This window comes from Amphiura filiformis, chromosome 4 (genome assembly GCF_039555335.1).
Source record: "Amphiura filiformis chromosome 4, Afil_fr2py, whole genome shotgun sequence".
NCBI lineage: Eukaryota > Metazoa > Echinodermata > Ophiuroidea > Amphilepidida > Amphiuridae > Amphiura > Amphiura filiformis.
In genome coordinates this window covers 16,758,517-16,779,823 of record NC_092631.1, presented here as the reverse complement: position 1 = coordinate 16,779,823, position 21,307 = coordinate 16,758,517, and the positions used below count along the sequence as shown (strand labels likewise).

Below are 21,307 nucleotides of genomic sequence, written 5' to 3'. Positions count from 1 at the left end.
GAATCCAATTTTATTAAAGCACCTAAAACAATTGGAAGTTTAGATTTTCCATAAAATTTTCACCAAAAATCAAGAATTGGTAATTATACAAATTGCCAGTCTGACTTCTAGAATTACCAGTCCGACATTGGGCTATTCCTATTGAAATCCATAAACCCCGTATGGAAAACACGACCTTGATCTCCCACATGGGGCGTAGATTTCAAAATGGGGTCACACATTCAGGAGTTATTGAAATGCACATTTCCTGTGTTGAAGATTAAGGTCATGTCTTCCATAGAGGTTAATGGATTTAAACTGGAGTAATCCCATTCAGTGGGATAACCGCAGTCAAACTGATCATGGCCATGCTAACTGCAGAATATTCTAAGAATATACCCAGCAACAATGCCACTCCACCGACCGCCAATGGAGTACGGTGAGTGGTTATGATTATTTATTATAAACTTTTTTTTAAAGATGAGAATCTGTCCCGCTATACTGTTAGAGGTTGCCGGTGTTTATATCTCGTTAACGAACAGGAAGAAAATAGAGTTTGCCGTCCCCTGATAACGCCTTCTTCAATAGTTTCTGGAAGAGGTTTATTTTTACTTTCTGGTAGCATCAGACAAATGAAGGAGCACACAATAGCTGATACACCCATAATATTGAACGGCAAATATCTGTTGACATCATACTGCAAAATATAGAAGAAACATGTTATTAACTTACGGTATCTTAATATTAATGCAAACTTACATACATTTGTACAAATGTTAACCTTTATATCTTCCGCTCTTCTCCAAAAAGGGGCCGTTCTTCGTTCATACTACACTGGGAAACGTCAAAAACTTTATGTCCCATGTCCTATATTTAGCTGCTATCGTCTTTCGGGTTTCAGACACTTCACGTGTAACATATTGAATTTTCCCTGAGACAATTGTTTTGAAAATAATAAAATACTTATCATATACAAGGTGTATCCAAATCCAGTGAATAGATTCATCAGGTTTGTAAGACATATCAATTAGAAAATTTCGCTTGACAAAACAAGTAAGTTTTTACTTACTCTCTAATATTTCGTCCTACACGTCGGAGGACTTCTTCAGATGTGAAACATCTGATCCACTTTCCCGGGAACTGACTTCCGGTTGTGATTGGTCTTGTTTCCAGTCTTCAAAAGTGGGTCATATACGTGACTTAGGAAATAAGTGCCTTCCTCTCTATTCATGGTCTTTGTCCCCCTCTTTCTGATCTCCATCGCTTCTCGTACTTCTCTGGATCTTCTGATATGTTCTTTGCCAAGTATCTTGGAGTCCTCCCAGTTGACAACGTGATTTGCTCTAGCGACATGATCAGATATGGCTAACTTCGTTTGTTCTTGCTCCAAGATACTTGGCAAAGAACATATCAGAAGATCCAGAGAAGTACGAGAAGCGATGGAGATCAGAAAGAGGGGGACAAAGACCATGAATAGAGAGGAAGGCACTTATTTCCTAAGTCACGTATATGACCCACTTTTGAAGACTGGAAACAAGACCAATCACAACCGGAAGTAAGTTTCCAGGAAAGTGGATCAGATGTTTCACATCTGAAGAAGTCCTCCGACGTGTAGGACGAAATATTAGAGAGTAAGTAAAAACTTACTGGTTTTGTCAAGCGAAATTTTCTAATTGGTGTATCCAAATGATTATTACCCAGCATTTTTAATGATTTTGAACAATATCTGCAAATAAACCTAATTTATAGATGATTAATATCTTGATAACATTTACGTTCGAATGCTAGTTCCATCGTGCTGGTGATAATAATTTCTAAAAATTTAAAGTGACTTTCAACATCATAGGACTTCTTCTGAATGAAGATGTGTGTCACGCATCGAAAATTCAAGGTTAGCAGAATTTGTACTGCTGAAAGTCAGTTTTCACTTTTAAAAACATTTCATTTATAAATGTTTAATTCTGGTCATTATACAAATGTAACAAGTATTTCATCAGATTCAGATTATGCAAATAGTTACCAAGTATATAATAAATGGGGCAATAATGCCTCCAAGTCGCGCAAACATCACACAGGCTCCCATGCCGACATTCCTGCACACAAAAAAACGATTGAAAATGTAATAAATATTTTAGGATGGCTTAACAAAATGCCTTGATAACGGACATGGTGATAGCTTATTCTGTGGCTTGCTTTCTTATCTGGGCGGGAAAACCTAACGTAAGCCTTACGTGTGCAATTTTGAGCAAATTCTTTGTGTGTATGCCAACTTGAAGACAATGCCCCACCACACCTAATGATGCTTCCGCTATAACTGTAAACTACCTATAAAATACATAACACCATTTTCTAAACTTCTCAACAAAAGTTTAGAAAAAATTTCAAGCATCTATATTATTTGTGACATGTTCATATCGTGTTGCATATCAATGGACTGCAAATTTATTCCCCTTTACAATGACACTACATTTTAAACAATCATATTTTTTTACGGCTGGGTACACGTCTTGTGAATGTAATGGTGTTTCAAACAGAATGTGCCAAATTGAGCATTATTCTGTGCAGCAAGCTGCAATCCCAAATCTTTGCAATCTGGGACCTAATGTAATACTCCAAGATGACAACGCTCGCCCCCACAGAACCAGGGTAATCAACGAATACCTACAAAATATGGAAGTAGAAAGAATGTAATGGGGTGCCATCAGCCCAGACCTCAACCCGATTGAACACTTGTGGGACCAACATGGTCGTGCTGTGCGTGCCAGAGTAGTAGGAAAAGCAACCACATTGAATGAACTACGACGAATCCTGGTGAAGAATGAAATGCTATCCCGCAGCAATGTGTGACCAGGCTGGCTAGCAGCATGAGGAGGAAGTGCCAAGCTGTTGTGGCTGCATTGTGGTTTTCCACCCGTTATTGGAGTTAGTGACTTGAGCACAGAATAATGGTCACTATGGCATAATCTATTTAAGGCCCCGCTATATTCACAAGATGTGTACTCAGTCGTAAAAATGCGATTGTTTCAAATGTGGTGTCATTGTAAAGGGAGATAAATTAAAAGACAATTGATATGCAACAAGATATGAACATGTCGCAAATAATATTATAGATGCTTAAAAAAACTTTTCTGAGGAGTTTATCTAAAATCTTGATCAGTTTTTTGCGTCTCACAAATGACAAATGAGGTTTTGCATGTGAGCATATGAGTTTGACCCGCCCAGCCTGTTATAGTTTCGCGAATATATATGTTGAGTCTTCAGATTTACATCCAATGATCCTATAATATCAACATTTAAAATCGGCATTTTAATAAATTATTGGTGTCGGTGTGGGAAGGATGAAATTATGAAACTTACCGTACCGGGGTAGGCATAATTTCAGGCGAATATATGAAAGTCATATTAAATGAAAACGACACCCAGAATTTTCCTAGTATTGAGATAGCCACAATGGCACCTGTATACATGTAATAAAGAAACATCAATTTAAGGAATTGGGAAGAGGTGACGTTACTATATGGTTTCCATTGACAGATTGTGTAAAAGTATGGAATTTTGTTTAAAACCAACACACGCTATTAATTAAGCTCAAATTCTCAGTCAGCGTTGGTATGATTCGTCTAATGACGCGTGTCTGGACCCATTTCAATCGCATTAATATTGGTCAAAATTAAGGTAAAGAGTAACTTACTTTTAATGATATGGTATTCTGCAATTGACTTAAGATATTTGTGATTTGTGTTTAAAACAAATAATGAAAATATAAAAATTTATTATTTATATAGCGCCTTTTTTCAGCTAGATCTTGAAGGATTCAAAGCGCTGTAATTTCGCTGCCATGGTAAATCAACACAATCAGATCGCATCATCTAGGCCAGCTGTAGCCAAACCTAGCGCATACCTATCCGCACTTAGATTGTAACATCCACCAATTATCTGTGCAGCTCCCCAAATCCCATTGGCTGAACTAGTTTTTGATATCCAAACAACTAATCACCGATTTTTTTGAAAGCAGGAGGAAACCGGAGAACCCGAAGAAAACCTGTGTTTCATCTGAAGAGGTAAGTATTTTTGTTTTATATTTTACATTAAAATTTGAATTTCTGAACTTCTGATCACAAAGGCTAACATTCCCTCATTTCAAATATATAGTTTTGGTTTCTCTTTTGTTCAGAAACCAAAAATCAAGGGATTAAAAAGTAGAGCTGATCTGATCTGCAATCATAACACTATTATGCTGGGAGGACACAGTATAGGGTATATAACCAGAAGTATACAATAGCCTATTGTGCTAACATAATTATTATCATGATTGATATCGGAAATCTATCCCGCGGACGACAGTTGATGCTCTCTGTCGAAGGTAGGTGGCATATTACACTCACGAGTTCTAGGCCTAGAAATCATATACATGCGCGTATACTGAAGGATGGGGTGGGGTGGGGAATTTGTTTGTTTGTATGAAACATAAACGATGCATGGAGATGATTTGATTATGAATTAGTTTATTATCCCCAGGAAGCACAACCCATACCTCTTTAAGAGGGGGCTCCCCTCCCTATATAACCACCTCTTCCTAAATTACCCCTTTCCCCCCTCCTCCTCCCCTACATTCGATATCTTCATCTCGAGCTCTCCTCCCCCTTCTCTTTCACTTCCAATGCTCTCTCTCATATGTTTCTCTCTCTCCCGGCCCATATCCCCTTGCCCTCCAACCCCCCCCCCCACCACCCCACACACACACACACACCAATCTTCTCCCCTCTCTCTTCTACTTTTTGCAGTAAAAATTGCTTCAGTAAAAGTCATTAGGTTATTAGAGGTCATATAATGGCCTTCCATCGATTCTGGTACATGGGATTAAGGACATGAATCGATTTTGTTTATAGCACCTATACAATTACAGTAGTGGCCCTTTTGTAATGTCGAATGCAAATATTTCGATGGTCTATATATTTTCACAGTGAAATCAGCTTAGGCTATTTCGTAGTCTCAAGCCAATGCTTTCAAACTAAATCAATGCTTTCAAATGTAGACTGTTTTGTTCGACTTCTCTGCTCGTGAATATTGCACTGCGAAATTTAAACATTTCTTTTGTATACTTAGATCAGGTAACTCGAAAATCCTGTAATTTTATTCGTCACACCACTTATAAGAAACTGAAACCAAAACCGAAACTACCTGTCACAAATGTTTAGTTTTAAACAAAAGGTAGAAACAAAGAGATCGATATCTTGTGATTCAAGTGGTTAGGCAGGACCATAGGAAAACACGTGAACAAAACCAAAACCAAAACTAAAACTATATATTTGAAATGAGGCATTGGATCGTGCATCAAATTATATCCGTGTAGTCGTAAATGAACGAATCCGATTACGTCAGCCACAACGTCAACGAGGATGGAACTTTTCCCGTAAGAAAGGTTACCCTAAAATCGTTATCATACGGACAAAAGGGATAACTTACTTGTTCGTATATGGGACTAGGCCAGGATATTGGTTATTGTCGTGGGGCACACCTGCTGGCTTTGAAACTTACTAGATGTTTTGGGTAGACAAGCAAGTACAACACAGCACACTCCTAGACCAAAGAACGAACCACTAAGAGCCGTGCGACGACCAATCCTTTTGTATGAAAAATACGAAAGATTAGTTCAATTCATTCATTACAATTCGGGAAGGTTGAGTGAAAAAAAAGTCACGATTCCAAAGTGAAACCGTTACAATCTCTTTAATCTGAATCGGCATAAGTATCCTTCTATAATCCAAGACCGAATTAAAAAAAGACTGGTTTGCGGATGACGTCCTGTCAACCGGACCACAAATGCCGTACTGCGCAGGTCAGCAACCAATCACGCCTTTGCCCTAGCTGTCGTCAGACGCAAACTAGTCTTTTTAATTCGGTCTTAGATATCATTCATGTGTTACACCTATTTACTATTACAATAATATATACGTTTTGTCAAATTTTGATAATAAATTTCTTTTGCACCAACAATGATGGTTTCGTCTATCATGCATGGTTGATAGACATCTTCAGAATGTGATGGTTGATCCCGTGGGGGGGGGGTTGATCCTCACGTCCGGTTTCCCGGATCCCGACTGTAATGGTGTATTTTGATCAGTTAGGAGGGGGTCGTATACGTGACTTAAGGTGGTACTAATACCCCTTGATAAATTTGTGACTTGCATTTTTCTCAAAAAATAATAACACACTGGTAACAAAGTTATGTATGTTATAGGGGCAAGGAATCCAGTTACTACACTGGAATTTCAATGACCCAATACAAGCGGTACTTTATTTATGATATGAAAAGAGGTACAGCTAGAATGTACCTCACGGTTGAGTGCATAGCATCATAATAGCTGTGTGAGATCTAGTGGATCATCCAATCAGAATTGTTTGTATATATCGAACGAAAGCTAACACTTCCCCATAAAACACTTTTTCTCATTAGGTCAGCAGATAACGCAATTCAATGTTTATAGTAAGGCGCAATTTTTGACAAAAATGTAGGTTCTCATAAGTCAAAACCTCAAGTGTTTCCTGCAATATTTTTCAAATTTTATATCACTAACCCTAACCGCCTAAGGGCTTTTTGGCGACGGGAAGGGAAAGAAGGAAAGAACAAAGAGAGAAAAGAAGGAAAGAAGTTGTTTGCTCTGGGTGGGATTCGAACCCGAGACCCCTCGCATGCCAAGCACTCGGTCGGCGACAATTTGCCACGGGTCTTGGGCTTCGCTGGCCAGCGAAACCGTTCCTATTTATCACTTAGGGCGATTGCGTCATCACACCACGTGGGATGCATGCACGAAAAGCGCATATAAATCAAGTAGTATTTTGTAGTATTCAGGAGGGTTAGGGTTAAATGAAGGAGACAACTAATATTGTCAGAAGTGCGTTAACCCAAGAGTCAGCTGCATTTGTGAACCTGTTCCTTTCTGTCCTTTTGCTTGTTTTGTCCTCCGTCCCAGGCACCGTCTTGTCTTTATGTTGGACCCCATTGGAAATAAGTTTACATTTGCAGCTAGACTTTATGGGTTATCCTGGCATTTCGGCTTTTTGGTGTCTTTGCTTGTATCCATGTATTTCATATATGCTAAATTTGTGATAATTTGTGATTGATTATATTTATTGTTCTTGTCGATTTTGCCGAATAAATATGAATGAATGAATGAATGAATTGTCCATATACTAGCCTCATTAGAATGAGCAATGGCCAATTATCTTTAAATTGCCAATCTTGTGCAAAACGTTACCATTTTGCCTGTTTTGTCATACGGTTGTAAATTCAATGTACTAGAACTTTGCTAAAGAGCACTTACAAATTGATTTGTAATAAGAATAAACTTACCACATCAATGCTATAACCAGTATTATTGCTGACGGCAATTCAATCATGCAAGTCAAAAAGACATTCAAGTATTTGTTTCCTGACAAAGTTATGCTATTTAGTGATAAACCGAAGTATATAATACCATTGGTGAACCTATGAAAATTAAAAACATTATACAAAAGTAACAATTAAAGAATTAAAAACAGAATTATTCAATAAAAGGAAAATATATCAATCCGTGCGCACTAGGATTCAAGTAGTGATCACGATAACTTAATTTTGCTTGGTCTAAACATAATGCAGTAATGTGAAAAGAAAGGTGGTTTTGTAATAGCTCTGAGCATTAAGAAGCGGATTTTGGAGAGAACAATAGTTTTAGATTTTGTAGTAAGGCTAAGTATTGCCTCATTACCAAGAGATGGAATCGAGACTGTGGGAGAGTCTAGCTTTCACGGGGATCACGGATACCTTTGAAAAGCCACACTCTAACATATGCCGAGGAGGACGCACTCAATATTTTTCAAAATTCCGGTTTTTACACGATTGCAATGTACTTTATTAAGCTAATATACCCTGTAAAAAGTTTAGGTGCTATAGTTTTATCAAAATCGAGATTTTGAATAATACAACTGAACAAGACGTTTAATTATTACGATGGAGGTATTAGCTAAACGCGCACATGATGTTCATAACGCAGCACGTACATGGCGTGCGAAACAGTCATAACATATCAAAAGACCGACCCGAGTCACGTTCGACGGAGTGACTCCGCATTGACTCACATGCGCTGGTATTGAATAGCGATTTTTCTTCGTATTGCCTCATCTTACAATATGGCCAAGTAATTTTGATTGCCCAGATGTTTGTTGAATTACCATGGTTACGTACCAACAGAAAAGATTTATGAGCAGGATCCGGAGTAAAATAGGCGTCTTGATCACATTAAAAAGTGAGCTTCTTGAAAATTCCATAATTTTTTCTTCATTTTCACCACCAAGTCCATTGGCTTCATCACATTTAAGCCCATCGCTAACATCTATAGTTTTTCCGTTCAGCATGTTCAGTGGTATCTCTTTATCATCGGACAAGATATTATTTGGAACTTTGATGCCATTAAATTTTGCCATCTTTTTCAAAATTTCTTCAGATTCTGTAATTTGCTTTTGTGCTATAAGCCACCTAGTCGATTCTGGTGTTATCCTGAAAGAAAATATTGGCAAAATTATTAATTGGCTGCTGACTTTTATCATAAATCTCATTCACCATGTTCATTGTTTGTTGTTGGAAAAAACACATCACTTTATTTTTAAACTAATAAGATACTACAAAAAGAGAATTGACTCAAAATTGTTCTGTGTTTAACGCTATGGAAAATCCGCCATATTGGATGTCGTACACGGAGGGCAAATGGTATTCACTCGGCGTTTTTCGGCTAGAGCCCGGAATCGAACGATAAATTTGCATCTTTGATCTGAAACGTTGCAATGTTTACGCATTTCGTGCTTAGCTTACATTTTTGGCACAACGCGTTTGTTAATGCAAACGTCGCACGCACTTTGAATCGATGTTCGCCGTACGCTTAGGCGACATTATCCGGAGGTACACAATTTACTCATATATAGATTGAAACTAATATATTAAGAACTCCTTACAAACATTATCATATGTGACCGTCCACCACGAATGAGCCGTAAATGTCCTCAATTGTATTCTGAGTTAAGGTCGTATTCAAAATGTGCATAAGGTACCTCATTTAATGAGATACACGTAGCACCAAATTGAAATACCTACGAATATGACCTCATGCCCATTTTACACTGTAACTCAGAATACAATTGAGGACATTTACGGCTCATTCGTGGTGGACGGTCACATATCGTCAATAACAAGAATAGTACACGTGGCTCAGTACTAATTTGGGTAATATTCTTGTCTCGTTCATGAGTTTTGTGGGAACGAATTCTTACGATATATCGAACAACTTACCACCATAACGGAACTCCGATCATACCAATAACCGATATGAATATCTGGAAATGTCTCCAATTGGGAAATAATAACGCAATCGGTACTACAGATGAAACAGCAAGACCCCAGATCAGCGATGATAAAGGTGTGCTGATGGTACGAATTTCTGGCGGGAATATCTCTGTTATCATCACAAACGACGATATTTGAATTGCCTGTCATATTAAATATATCCGTGTTAAATAAAAGAAGGTTTGGGTCCGCGTTACTTGTTCCTTCCGTCTTAACATGTCTCCGTTATTTCATTTATTCCCATTCTAATCCCAATAATGCTGAATTTATAACGAATGTTTGATGACGTGAATTCGATAACATATTTCCACCAGACATTCGACATAACATTCGTTAGAAGATAAAAATAGTTTGAATAAAATAAAGTTGAACGAATATTCTACGTCGAATATTGGGAGTCTGTATGGCCCATAAATCAGTCAGTCAGTATAGGTCTCACTCACACCGACAACAGAAAACGTTTTTTATACCTCTTAATTTTTTTTATTTTAAATATTTTTTATTCGGTGAATAAATTTTCAATTGAAAATTGTGCACATGTTTTGAAACAACACCAATTTCGTTCGTGTGCATTTTAAAAACAGTAATCGCATTAATATTACAGATTCTTGATTTCATTTGAATAAGAACATTTCTATCAATGTTGTACCACGATAAAAGAACCACATTCCCACTATTTTGACTTTTAATACCTAGAGCCATAACTTCATATGTGTATTTTGTAAATCTCTTTCATGTCCTGCACATAACTAAATTTTTACCAAAAGTGGGTTTATTGCCTTTTGGATTTGAACTCTTCATACAATGTCATTATGTTATTTTCAAAATGATGGCTTTTAATGGTGAATTTACAGTCCAAAATTGACATAATTATGTTACCACTCTGTAACTCGATAACAACAACCTGTCAGCTTTACCGTAATGATAAAGCTGTTAATGCCTAATGACATAAATGATGGCTTTTTTTAAATGGTGAATTTACCGTCCAAAATTAATGTTACCACTCGGTAACACGATAACAACAAAACCCAACAAATCCAACCTGTCAGCTTTACCATAATGATAAAAGCTAGGCCTTTATGTCTCATGACATAAATTTTGAAATAAAAATTTAAATAAAATGAGGCTAATGGTATACTATAGCTAAAAGCATAATAGTCACACAATGTTCAGATTTATTGCAAAAACGACATGTAAGAAAAACTAAAATACTAAGAATTCCTTTGTTTTTGTCGATAAGCATTGAATTATAATGGTGTTTTGAGGAAATTTATAAACTGAGCACAAAAAGAAACATATATAATTTTTCACAAGTTGTAAATCACAAGGTCATATCTTAACATCCTGTCCATCAAAATGAACCAAAATTACACAGGATTACTTCAATATTCTACTCAAAACACATGTCAGTAACAAAGCAGTTGTCCAACTGACACAACAGCAAAATCCACTGATATGGAACAGCTTCCTGTACCACTTTCACAGCCGACTATTGTGCTCCCATCACAAGTAATCTGTGAGAATGCATGCAAGATCCTTGCACAGATTATAAAACGGTACTGCTTTCTGCTTTTCACGCACTTTCTTCAAGAAACAAGTCTTGTGCCACACTATTGCACTTACTCTTTGGGTATTATCATCTGTGCAAGGATCTTGTACTCATTCTCACAGATTTCTTGTGCTGGGTGCCAATTATTGGGCTGTGAATGTGGTCCAGGAAGCTGTTCCATGTCAGTTTATTTTGTTGTTGCGTCAGTTGGATAACTGCTTGGTTACTGACATGTGCTTAGAGTTGAGTATTGAAGTAAACCTGTGAGTAATGGACAGGAGTTCAGATATGACCTTGTGAAAAATTATAAGTTTCTTTTTGAGCTCAGTTTAATTTACCTGATGGAAAACTCCAACGAAAAACCATGCGACCACCAAAGCATTATAGTCCCAAAGTAACGCCATGATGACGCCACTTACGGCTTTCAAAACTAAGCCGACATGGAGTACAATCTTTCTTCCAAATAAATCAGCTATTTGTCCAGACGTTACAGTACCGGCAAGAACTCCGAACATAAACACGGACTGGGCAAGCTTGGCGTAAATAGTGTCACCACATACGAGGTTGAACTACGTGACGAAAAATATTGAAATGGAAGATATACAGAGTGATTTATCCATATCATCAAAACTAAATAAATGTATAACATATAACAAAATATTGACAGTGTGACCCAGATGTGCAATCAAATGACCTTGTTTAGTGCAGCTTCCAAAAAGGAACATTCGTTTCGCCTGAGGCAATTATAATAGTTGTCAAATGCTGACAATCGGTAAGAGATGACATGCAATATAGAAAGCTACATATGCAGATTTTATTCAGATAATGGCTGAATGGGTTTTTAGCGCCCTCACTTCAGCTAAAACGTTGGTAAAACACGACAAATTGTTTGCCAGATTTGTAACGTATTCACCATTTGCTTATATTCCATACTGCATTTTTTTATGTTAACATTTTATACGTATACGTTACCCTAAGCTCAATGTACATACAAGGGTAAGATATCTGTGACATATGTGTGGCGTATTGTACAACCAAGATGCATTATGGCCAGTGTTAGAATGAAGAATTGTGTTAGATATATATAATGTAGAGAATAAGCATACTTACATCTGTAACTATACTGGTTTCTCCAATGACCCTCTCATAATCCCACCCATATAAGCAATCTGTTGTATTTTGTGTAACAATTCCATCATGCACTTCGTACATATGACACTTGTCCAATTCCGTTGTCCCATGTAATACTGGAGTAGTTTCGTTAGTCAAATATCCATCAGGTGGAGTACATTTGTACATCTTTGGAACATGGCCAATGAAGATCATGCCCATCAGTTGAAAGCCAGTTATCCAGCAGCAGTAAAAGACCAATATTGCATAAAGCAAAATATGATACCAGCCAACTTTCAAGGGTCCTCTACTGCCAATAAGCTGAAAGGCGTCGTCCAGTTCCATGACTGGTATATAGCTTAATCTCAAAATGTTGTTTAGTCTGTCTTAAATAAATGTGGTGTCTGAAAAAAATAGGACCAAAGGTATCTTGTTACCATTGAAATGGCATAACATGTACTTTCTCCATAATAATACTTTCAGTCCCAAACGATGAGAATTTTGAGTAAAAGGCTAAAACAAAATCAACAGATTTTGTTACGCTCGCATGTACAGTTGTCTCAAAATACAAAACAAAACCCAAAGCAAGTATCTGAGCTATGGGCTTTCTTCTTTTCAATCATCCATTCAATTACTTATTACAGGGTGTCCTTGAAAGATCTCAGTGGCCACGGAACCGGAGGGAGGCCTGAGGGCCCAAGTTCCCCAGGGCCACCGATAATCTAAGGTAAAATTCATAATCTTAAGGTAAAATTCATAATTTTACGGTGTAATTCAAAATGCAAGGTACAATTCATATAAAAATATTATATTAATTTCAAAAGCTTCCGCACTTCGCGAGGGAGGCGGATACGGCCCTACCGCACCCACACCCTTCACCGTTTCGCACCACGGAACATCCCCCAAATTTTGGCCCGTCAATATTCAAAATCTTCCGGAGACTCTGGAACTGTGTCGTTGAAAACTTTAATTTGTGATTACTTTAGTGCCCGAACCAACCAGAACTAAATACGGTCGTTAATGTGGTTATGAAATGAAGTGGCAATCCCATACATGAATTTTGACAATTGACCGCTCCGAATATAAGAATTTCACGAAACTACCTCATTTTCAATCCGTTCCACGGAGTCAAATACCAATCAACGACAATAGGGGCGGGCCTCGTGCGCAGTGCTTGGTACTCATCAATACAGATTATTGATTTGTATTTGAAATTTGAATCCGCGCTTAGAAAATGAGGTAGTTTCGTAAAATTCGTATATTTCAAGAACGGCGGTCAATAATGTCAAAATACCAAAGAAATAATTATTAAACTTCCGACGATACAATTATTTTACGGACACCCTGTACAAGACTTACTATTTTCTGAATGTCTATGAACACGTCAGTATGATCAGTAGGACACTTCCAGTAAAACGTCCAAAGTTCTTGCTCATTTGTGAACGGAAAACTGCTATATCAAAAGTGTGGAGAAAAATATGGATAAATAAATGTTTAATTACATGTAATAAATGACAAACATCTGCCCGTCTACATCTGCACTGAGTCGTTATTTATTACATTACTAAAATACTAGCGGCTCACATCAGGCAAAACAGAAGCACTCTGAACAGAGAAGGCGGCCGGTATCACCTACCAGCATTGTACACCTCGCTATTGAGACGTCCTGTGTCAGAGTCTCAATAGCATATCCAACAGCGCCAACAGAGTTTATTGGGGCTGAAGAAATTGCAGACAGAAAACTACCCAAAGGTGCGCTATTTTTAAGCTGTTAGGGCATGTTTTTTTTTTGGGTTTTTTAATTTCATGCATTTATACACAGTTAGGTAGGGGAAGTTTTTTTTTTTAAATGTTGGTGGGGAAAGTGTTTTTTTTTTGCTCATGTAGTGGATGAAGTTGTTTTTTTTGAAAAACTTCCCACCCCACCCTGAGAATCTAATGGTGCGTCCCTTAGAGCAACAAGATTCGTTTAATATTTACTTGAATCGGTTGACTTAGTGAGACGAAATGAGCGATTACATAACGCATGAGTCAATTCATTTCATTCCAAGTTTGACAGAAAGATAATTCAAGTAAACACAATGCGCACTAGTTAACTGGTTAACTGTCAATGGGCTTTGCATTTGTTAGGTGAATCCTTTTCATTCTTTTCAAACAATATTTCTCATATCTTTGCCCATTATAAAGAATTAAAGCTGGGAAGTTTCCAATTACAGAAATTACTTTACATACTACCCAGCAAACACAAAAACATTTTAAAAACGTTTTAAATAAGTTATATTTTGGCTTTTGGTTTAGGTAAAAACGTTTTAATAACGGGTTATATAAAGGTCATGATAACGTTTTAAACGTTTTGTATGAAAACACACTACAACAATATTTTTAAATGTTTTCAAAAAATGTTATTGTAAACTATTTTTGCAAACATTTTTGCCAAATATTGTGTTAATACTTAAATAACATTATGTTAAAATATTTGAATCCAGCAAACACAGAAATGTTCTTAAAATGTTTTTTTGAAAACCTTTTAATAACATTTTAATGTCGGGTTATATAAAGGTCATGGAAACGTTTTTAAAAAGTTATTGAAAATATTTTGGGCAAACATTTTTCGCAAAATATTTGTTAAACCTCAAAATAACATTCTGTTTAGAATGTTTTGTATCAAGTTTTCAAGAATGTTTTTGGAATGTTATTAAAACGTTTTTATACCCTTTATATAACCCGACATTTAAACGTTTTCTGTAAAACATTTTTATTTGCTGAGCAGTAGATTATCCAAAAATGTTTTTTAAGGTTATGACAACGTTTTATACTCTTAATATACCCTTTATATAACCCGACATTTAAACGTTTTCTGACAACCTTTTATAACCTTTTGCGAATGATGTCGAAAACGTTTTGTGTTTGCTGGGTATATAGCAACAGTGGCTCCGGAACCGGAGCTGTGGGCCCGGCACCCCCCCCAATCAAAAGCTTCTGCGTTTCGCGCGGTCGCACCCATACACCCCTCCCGCATCCACCTCTTCAGCATTTCGCGCCTCGCGGGAGGCCTGATATTGATGCCCCACCTCATTTTTAAAAGCTTCGGGAGCCTCTGCATAACATAAATGCATAACATATCAATCACACTAATATGTGACTGGATGCGGCGAATCAGCCGTAAAGTCGGCCCCGGTCAATTTTGTTTTATTTCGTGTTTAGAAAATATATACCATAAGCTTTAAAATGGTATATCATTTGACTTCAAACGATATCCAAAAGCGGGGTTATGATTTGTTGAACTCTGTTCCTTCGACAAAATTGTATTTTTTATCGGTTCTACATATGTCTCTTTTTCTACATTTCTGGTAATAAATATCCAACAGTCATAATTGGCGGTCATTTCAAATCATCCCCAAGTCAACGAGGTTCAGAAATATCCTCTCATTGTTCATTGTTGATTATACATACCTAGACAAAATACAATGCTTTGTTATCTAACACTTGAACAGGATTTAGCCAAAGCAAACAAAGACAAGAACTATTCTATAGAAATAGGTAGACGCTTATTATCCTCTTCAGCAGTAGTATTATTGATTGATTTAAACAGCGTTTGATAAGATACTTGTCGCAACGAATTGATACACCTATGAATACGACATTCACATACATTCTACACTTTAACTCAGAATACAATTTGCCGAGTTTACGGCTGATTCGCCGCGTCCACTCACATATTAATAATTTCTACTAAGTCTTCTTCCTGTTGGTCACAAAGTTCATATGGAAAGGTTTCTATACAAAAACGATTCTCTTATAAACCATCATGCGCACAGTTTCCACCTGGATACACCTGACCACACATTTTCGTCCAACAGCTCTCAAGCAAGTAGTGATTGTCTACACTACAGTCTTTGATTACACTACACGGTTGAGTGCATAGCATCAAAGAGCTGTGGAGCTTCTAACTGAAAAATGGACCTCTTTGATTGGTTTTTGTCGAAACCTCAAGTGTCCCCTTCATCCAATCAGATTTTTTTATTAAATGAAAGCAAACACTTCCCCCTAAAAACACCTTTCGTCACTAGGTCAAATAACGCAATTCAATGTTATAGCCAGGCGAATGTGGTAAATCTGTTGAAAACTACCAATCCAAGCACTTTTTTTGACCAAAATAAATGTTTTAAAAGTCAAAACCTCAAGTGTTCCTTACAATATTTTTCAAACTTTATGTCATTAAATGAAAAAGCACACTTACTATTTTCGCCTGTTTTGTCATACGGTTGTAAAAAATTCAATGAACTATGGCTTTGCTAAAAAAGCGCTTACAAATTGATATGCTGCTGCACTTAATGTTCCTTTTATACTTTTACCAATTTCAGGGTAAAATTCACAATTTTTAGGTAAAATTCATAATGTTCAAGCATGATACATAGTTTAAGGCACAATTCATGCAATTCAAAAGCTTCTGCGCTTGGCACCCACACACCCCTCTCGCACCACACCTTCAGCATTTCGCGCCTCGTAGAAAGGCTTGAAAATTCAAAATCTTCCGGAACCTTTGCATAACATAAATGCAATATGCATACACTTTATTAATCACTCTAATAATATATTACTAATCCGGCAGTCTTCTTCTTGTTGACTAGAAAGCTCTGTTGCACTCATTGTTCTACAATGTTCCAAACTTATCCTAAGACAACTGTTCATCGGAGTCAACTGTATGCTTGTATTTATGTGTCCTTTGCGTATAAAATTCTTGCACAGATGACAATTTCCCAAGCGGTGCTGCTTTCACCAATCACTCACTTTCTTTAGCAAAGACACTTTTTCACCTGCTCCAATTACATTGACAGATATATGTGTCGTTTCATAAACCAGACTTCAACAACAGTCGACAGAAGAATATATTTCCCACATGGGAAGAGAAGAGCAATATGTTGCACTCGGAATCTTCTTCGTTATATATTGCTGGAATAATAGCACATTATTGCCTATGCATATTGATTGGCTCACGTGTACCTTTCATTAAAGGCACAAACACATTAGAAAGCCTATAACCACTTTTTAACTCAAATCTGCCACGAGAAACTTATGTCTTTTATACCAAAGTAGTAAAACTGGAAATTCCAAGGTATGATTTCCCCTACATGATGCAATACAATAGGGATTTCCAAGATAGATATAGTGATTAAATTTGTTTTTGTGATCAAAACGGGATTCCCTAAAAATGTCTTTATACACAACTTCTTGCACGATTGCTTGAAAGGGGGTTCCAAATTCTCATTAAATAGCTTTAGATTCTTAACATAAAGTCTGCACAAAAAGTAACGCAGCTGTTATAAACACGCCTATAGCTTCAGAACTAATAATTGTTTCCACAACATTTCTACATAGAAAGCAGGATGATTTATTTACGCGCATTTTGATACCCCATTTGTCAAATGTCGTTCAATATTAACAACACAGTAGTGCTTTTGAAGAAAAATACCCGAATTAAAAAGTTGCAGTTTGCAGCGATCAATGGTTATTACGCAAGCATTGTGGCACGTAAAACCCTCCATTATCTTCGCGCTAAACTTCAAATCAATACAAATAGCTGCAACTTCGGGTATTTCTCTTTTAAAAACACTGCTGTCTTCCTAACAAACACAAAAACGTTTTAAAAACGTTTTAAATAAGTTATATTTTGGCTTTTGGTTTAGGTAAAAACGTTTTAATAACATTAAAATGTCGGGTTATATAAAGGTAATGATAACGTTTTAAAACGTTTTGTATGAAAACACACTACAACAATATTTTTAATGTTTTCACAAAATGTTATTGTAAACTATTTTTACAAACATTTTTGCCAAATATTGTGTCAATACTTAAATAACATTATGTTAAAATGTTTGAACCCAGCAAACACAGAAATGTTCTTAAAATGTTTTTTTCAAAACCTTTTAATAACATTTAAATGTCGGGTTATACAAAGGTCATAAAAACGTTTTTAAAACGTTATTGAAAATATTTTGGGCAAACATTTTTCGCAAAATATTTTCTGTAAAACATTTTTGTTTGCTGAGCAATAGATTATCAAAAATGTTTTTAAGGTTATGAAAACGTTTTATACTCTTAATATACCCTTTATATAACCCGACATTTAAACGTTTTCTGACAACCTTTTATAACCTTTTGCGAATGATGTCGAAAACGTTTTGTGTTTGCTGGGTTGTTAATATTGAACGAAATTGGACAAATGGGGTATCAAAATACGCGTAAATAAATTATCCTTCTTTCTATGTTGAAATATTGTGAACACAATTAGTTCTAATATGCGTATTTATAACAGCTGCGTTACTTTTTGCGCAGTCTTTAGATACGTAATCAAAGTAAATTACTTAGCGCACATCACGATGGGTGTCACAGGGAGTTTGCAAAGAGTTGCAAAAACGCATAAAATATATTCATATTCAGTAAACGACAGAATATGCAAGATTTGCAAGATTGCTTATAGGAATATGTATTTTTTTAATACGCACTAGGTTTTCCACTGCATAAATATCTCAACTTGCTCAATTCAAAGCTGTACAGATAATTTTTGTTGTTGTTGTTCAGATGTCAGACCGCTAACCCTCTGGCACGACCATCATATATCATACAAGTCTGGCCGTAATAAATATACAAGTTTCAACAATTTCTAGTCCCACATTGGGCTATTCCATTTGAAATCCATAAACCCCGTATGGAAAACATGACCTTAATCTCCCACATGGGGATTTCAAAATGGGCACATTCAGGAATTATTGAAATTCACATTTCCTGTGTTGAAGATTAAGGTAATGTCTTCCATAGAGGTTTTTGGATTTAAACTAGAGTAACCCCATCCAGTGGGATAACCGCAGTCAAACTGATCATGTCTATGCTAAATGCAGAATTCTAAGAATTATACCCAGCAACAAACTACCCCGCCGACCGCCACCCCGGGACCGCCACTGGAGTACGGTGGGTGTTAACTTTTGTAAAGATACGAATCTGTCCTTGCTGTTAATGCTTTTAATCTATTGTCTCCACTGTTCGAGGTTTTTGGTGTTTATATCTTAAAAGCGAACAGGAAGAAAATAGAGTTTGACGTCCCCTGATGATGCCTTCTTCAATGGTTTCTGGAAGAGGTTTATTTTGACTTTCTGGTAGCATCAGACAAATGAAGGAGCACACAATAGCTGAAACACCCATAATATTGAACGGCAAATATCTGTTGACATCATACTGCAAAATATACAAGAAAACATGTTATTAACTTACGGTATCTTAATATTAATGTAAACTTACATACATACATGTGTACAAGTGTTAACCTTGAATACACAGTTATGGGTGTTATGCATTGTTTCATAATATTTCTTAATGTACGAAATATTCAATATGGAACCATAATAAATTTCATCTTAAAACACAAATTGACCAAATTTAGGTGACAACAAAACTATAAACCATCCGAATCCATTTCTATTATCTGACTTCGACAGTGCAACGATTTGCCCTGGTCGCTTCCCGCCTCAGATATCCAGAGCTGGGTCCCCGTTTAGTCCATCCTACCTGGAAATGGCGAGGATTTATCTTGAACTGCATTCCATCACGAGACACGATCATAGATTCTAAGCGGCTTTAATCCACCCAATTGGGCAGTCACGACACACATTTGGTGTGGAGGGGACCCAGTAATGGCCGAATGGATTCTGACCATCACTTGGCTCGTGGATGGAAGAGAGACGGTTCATAGTATAGTAGTAGTCTGGGTTTCAAGGACCGTACACCATATACACGACGACACCCTTACCAAGTATTTGGCCGACGGATTTGTCTTGTAAAATGGGGTCGTTTGAGGTTGTTTTTAATTAATTTACATGTTGTTACGGTTGTTTGATGGCATGTTCACTTTTAAGCAAAGCTGGACACTGATGACGCTATTTATTTTCATCTTTACAAGGGGTAGACACTTGTATAAAGGCATTAAAACATGAGTAAATGAAATGAGTAACACATAGGAAGGACATCGTCAAACTACTTTTTGTCATAAATTAAAAGAATACCTCATTATTGCGCTAAGTTACATTTAAAATATATGTAAGTGGCGCCCTCAATTTGCCCAGACATATAAAATGCAAATTAACACAATAAAACAGAAAAAGAAAAATTTGATAAAGAAAGGACAATCTAAGTTACAATTAGCTCAAAATATATATGTATATATATTGGTGTGATGGCTGTTGCTATTGAGGTCTAGATTTGAAAATTATGTAATGTTTTGTTGGAAATATTAATAAATGATCACAACCATGTGGTTACATAAAAGACGCCGTTCTTCGTTCATATTACGCTGGGAAACGTCAAATACATTATGTAGGTAACCCAGACAAACCTTAGTTAACACATTTGCTAGTCAGCCAAATTCGCCGACAATGTCAATGCATATTTACATAGAAATTTAAAACAACTGGCCGAAGAAGGAAACGTACATAAATATGTTTTCTATACTTCACTTGACCCAAATATATGATTTTTTTATGGTGATAAGTCACTCGCACATGGAATTTTAGAGGATTTGGATAGCAGTTCCATTAAAAAAGCTGCTATCATAATGAGACTAAGATCTAGAAACACCCCGAAATGCCGTTTTGGGGAATTTTGCTAGCTGAAACTTTTTGATGAAAGTCAATCTTTGACAAGATGTAACTTTGCTACGGAAAGTGCTATGAAAAATGGTTTTCAGTTTTGGCTTTGTTTACTCAAGGGCTTTGATTTGATATATAAAATGATGCAGTTTGATGGCAAATTTGAATTCACCTAGCATACCTACATTATGTCCCATGTCTTATGTTTAGCTGGTATCGTACGGTCTTTCGTGTTTCAGACACTTCTCGTGTAGCTTATTGTATTTTCATTGAAACAATTGTTTCGAAAATAATAAAATACTTATTATATATATACAGGGTGTATCAAAATGATTGGTACTCAGCCATTTTCAATTATTTTGGACTACAAAGCCTTTATAACATTTACGGCCGAATGTAAGTTCCTTCGGGCTGGTGATAAACAATTTCTATAAGTTTAAACTGACTTTCAGTACAACAAATTCCACTAACCTTGAATTTTCGATGCGTGACACATATCTTTATCAGAAGAAGTCCTAGAATGTTATGATGGACTTTCCCTTTTGTTCACCATTGATGACCTTTGGTCGAATTAATCGCGATCAAAGATTAGAATTGTCAACCTTATACAACGCCTTCATTCACGACAAAAAGTCGTCAATGGTCAACGAAAGG

General features: G+C 36.5%; 1 protein-coding gene across 1 annotated transcript; it reads right to left on the bottom strand.

Moving 5' to 3' along the window:
- Positions 1–7,430: 7,430 nt before the first annotated feature.
- On the bottom strand, positions 7,431–12,203 carry LOC140150014 (solute carrier family 22 member 4-like). The gene is made up of 5 exons (XM_072172018.1): positions 12,015–12,203; positions 11,324–11,473; positions 9,302–9,498; positions 8,307–8,515; positions 7,431–7,468 (listed from the first exon to the last, which is right to left on the bottom strand). Exons 1-5 carry the CDS (start codon positions 12,201–12,203, stop codon positions 7,431–7,433), a joined length of 783 nt encoding a protein of 260 aa, XP_072028119.1.
- Positions 12,204–21,307: the final 9,104 nt, after the last annotated feature.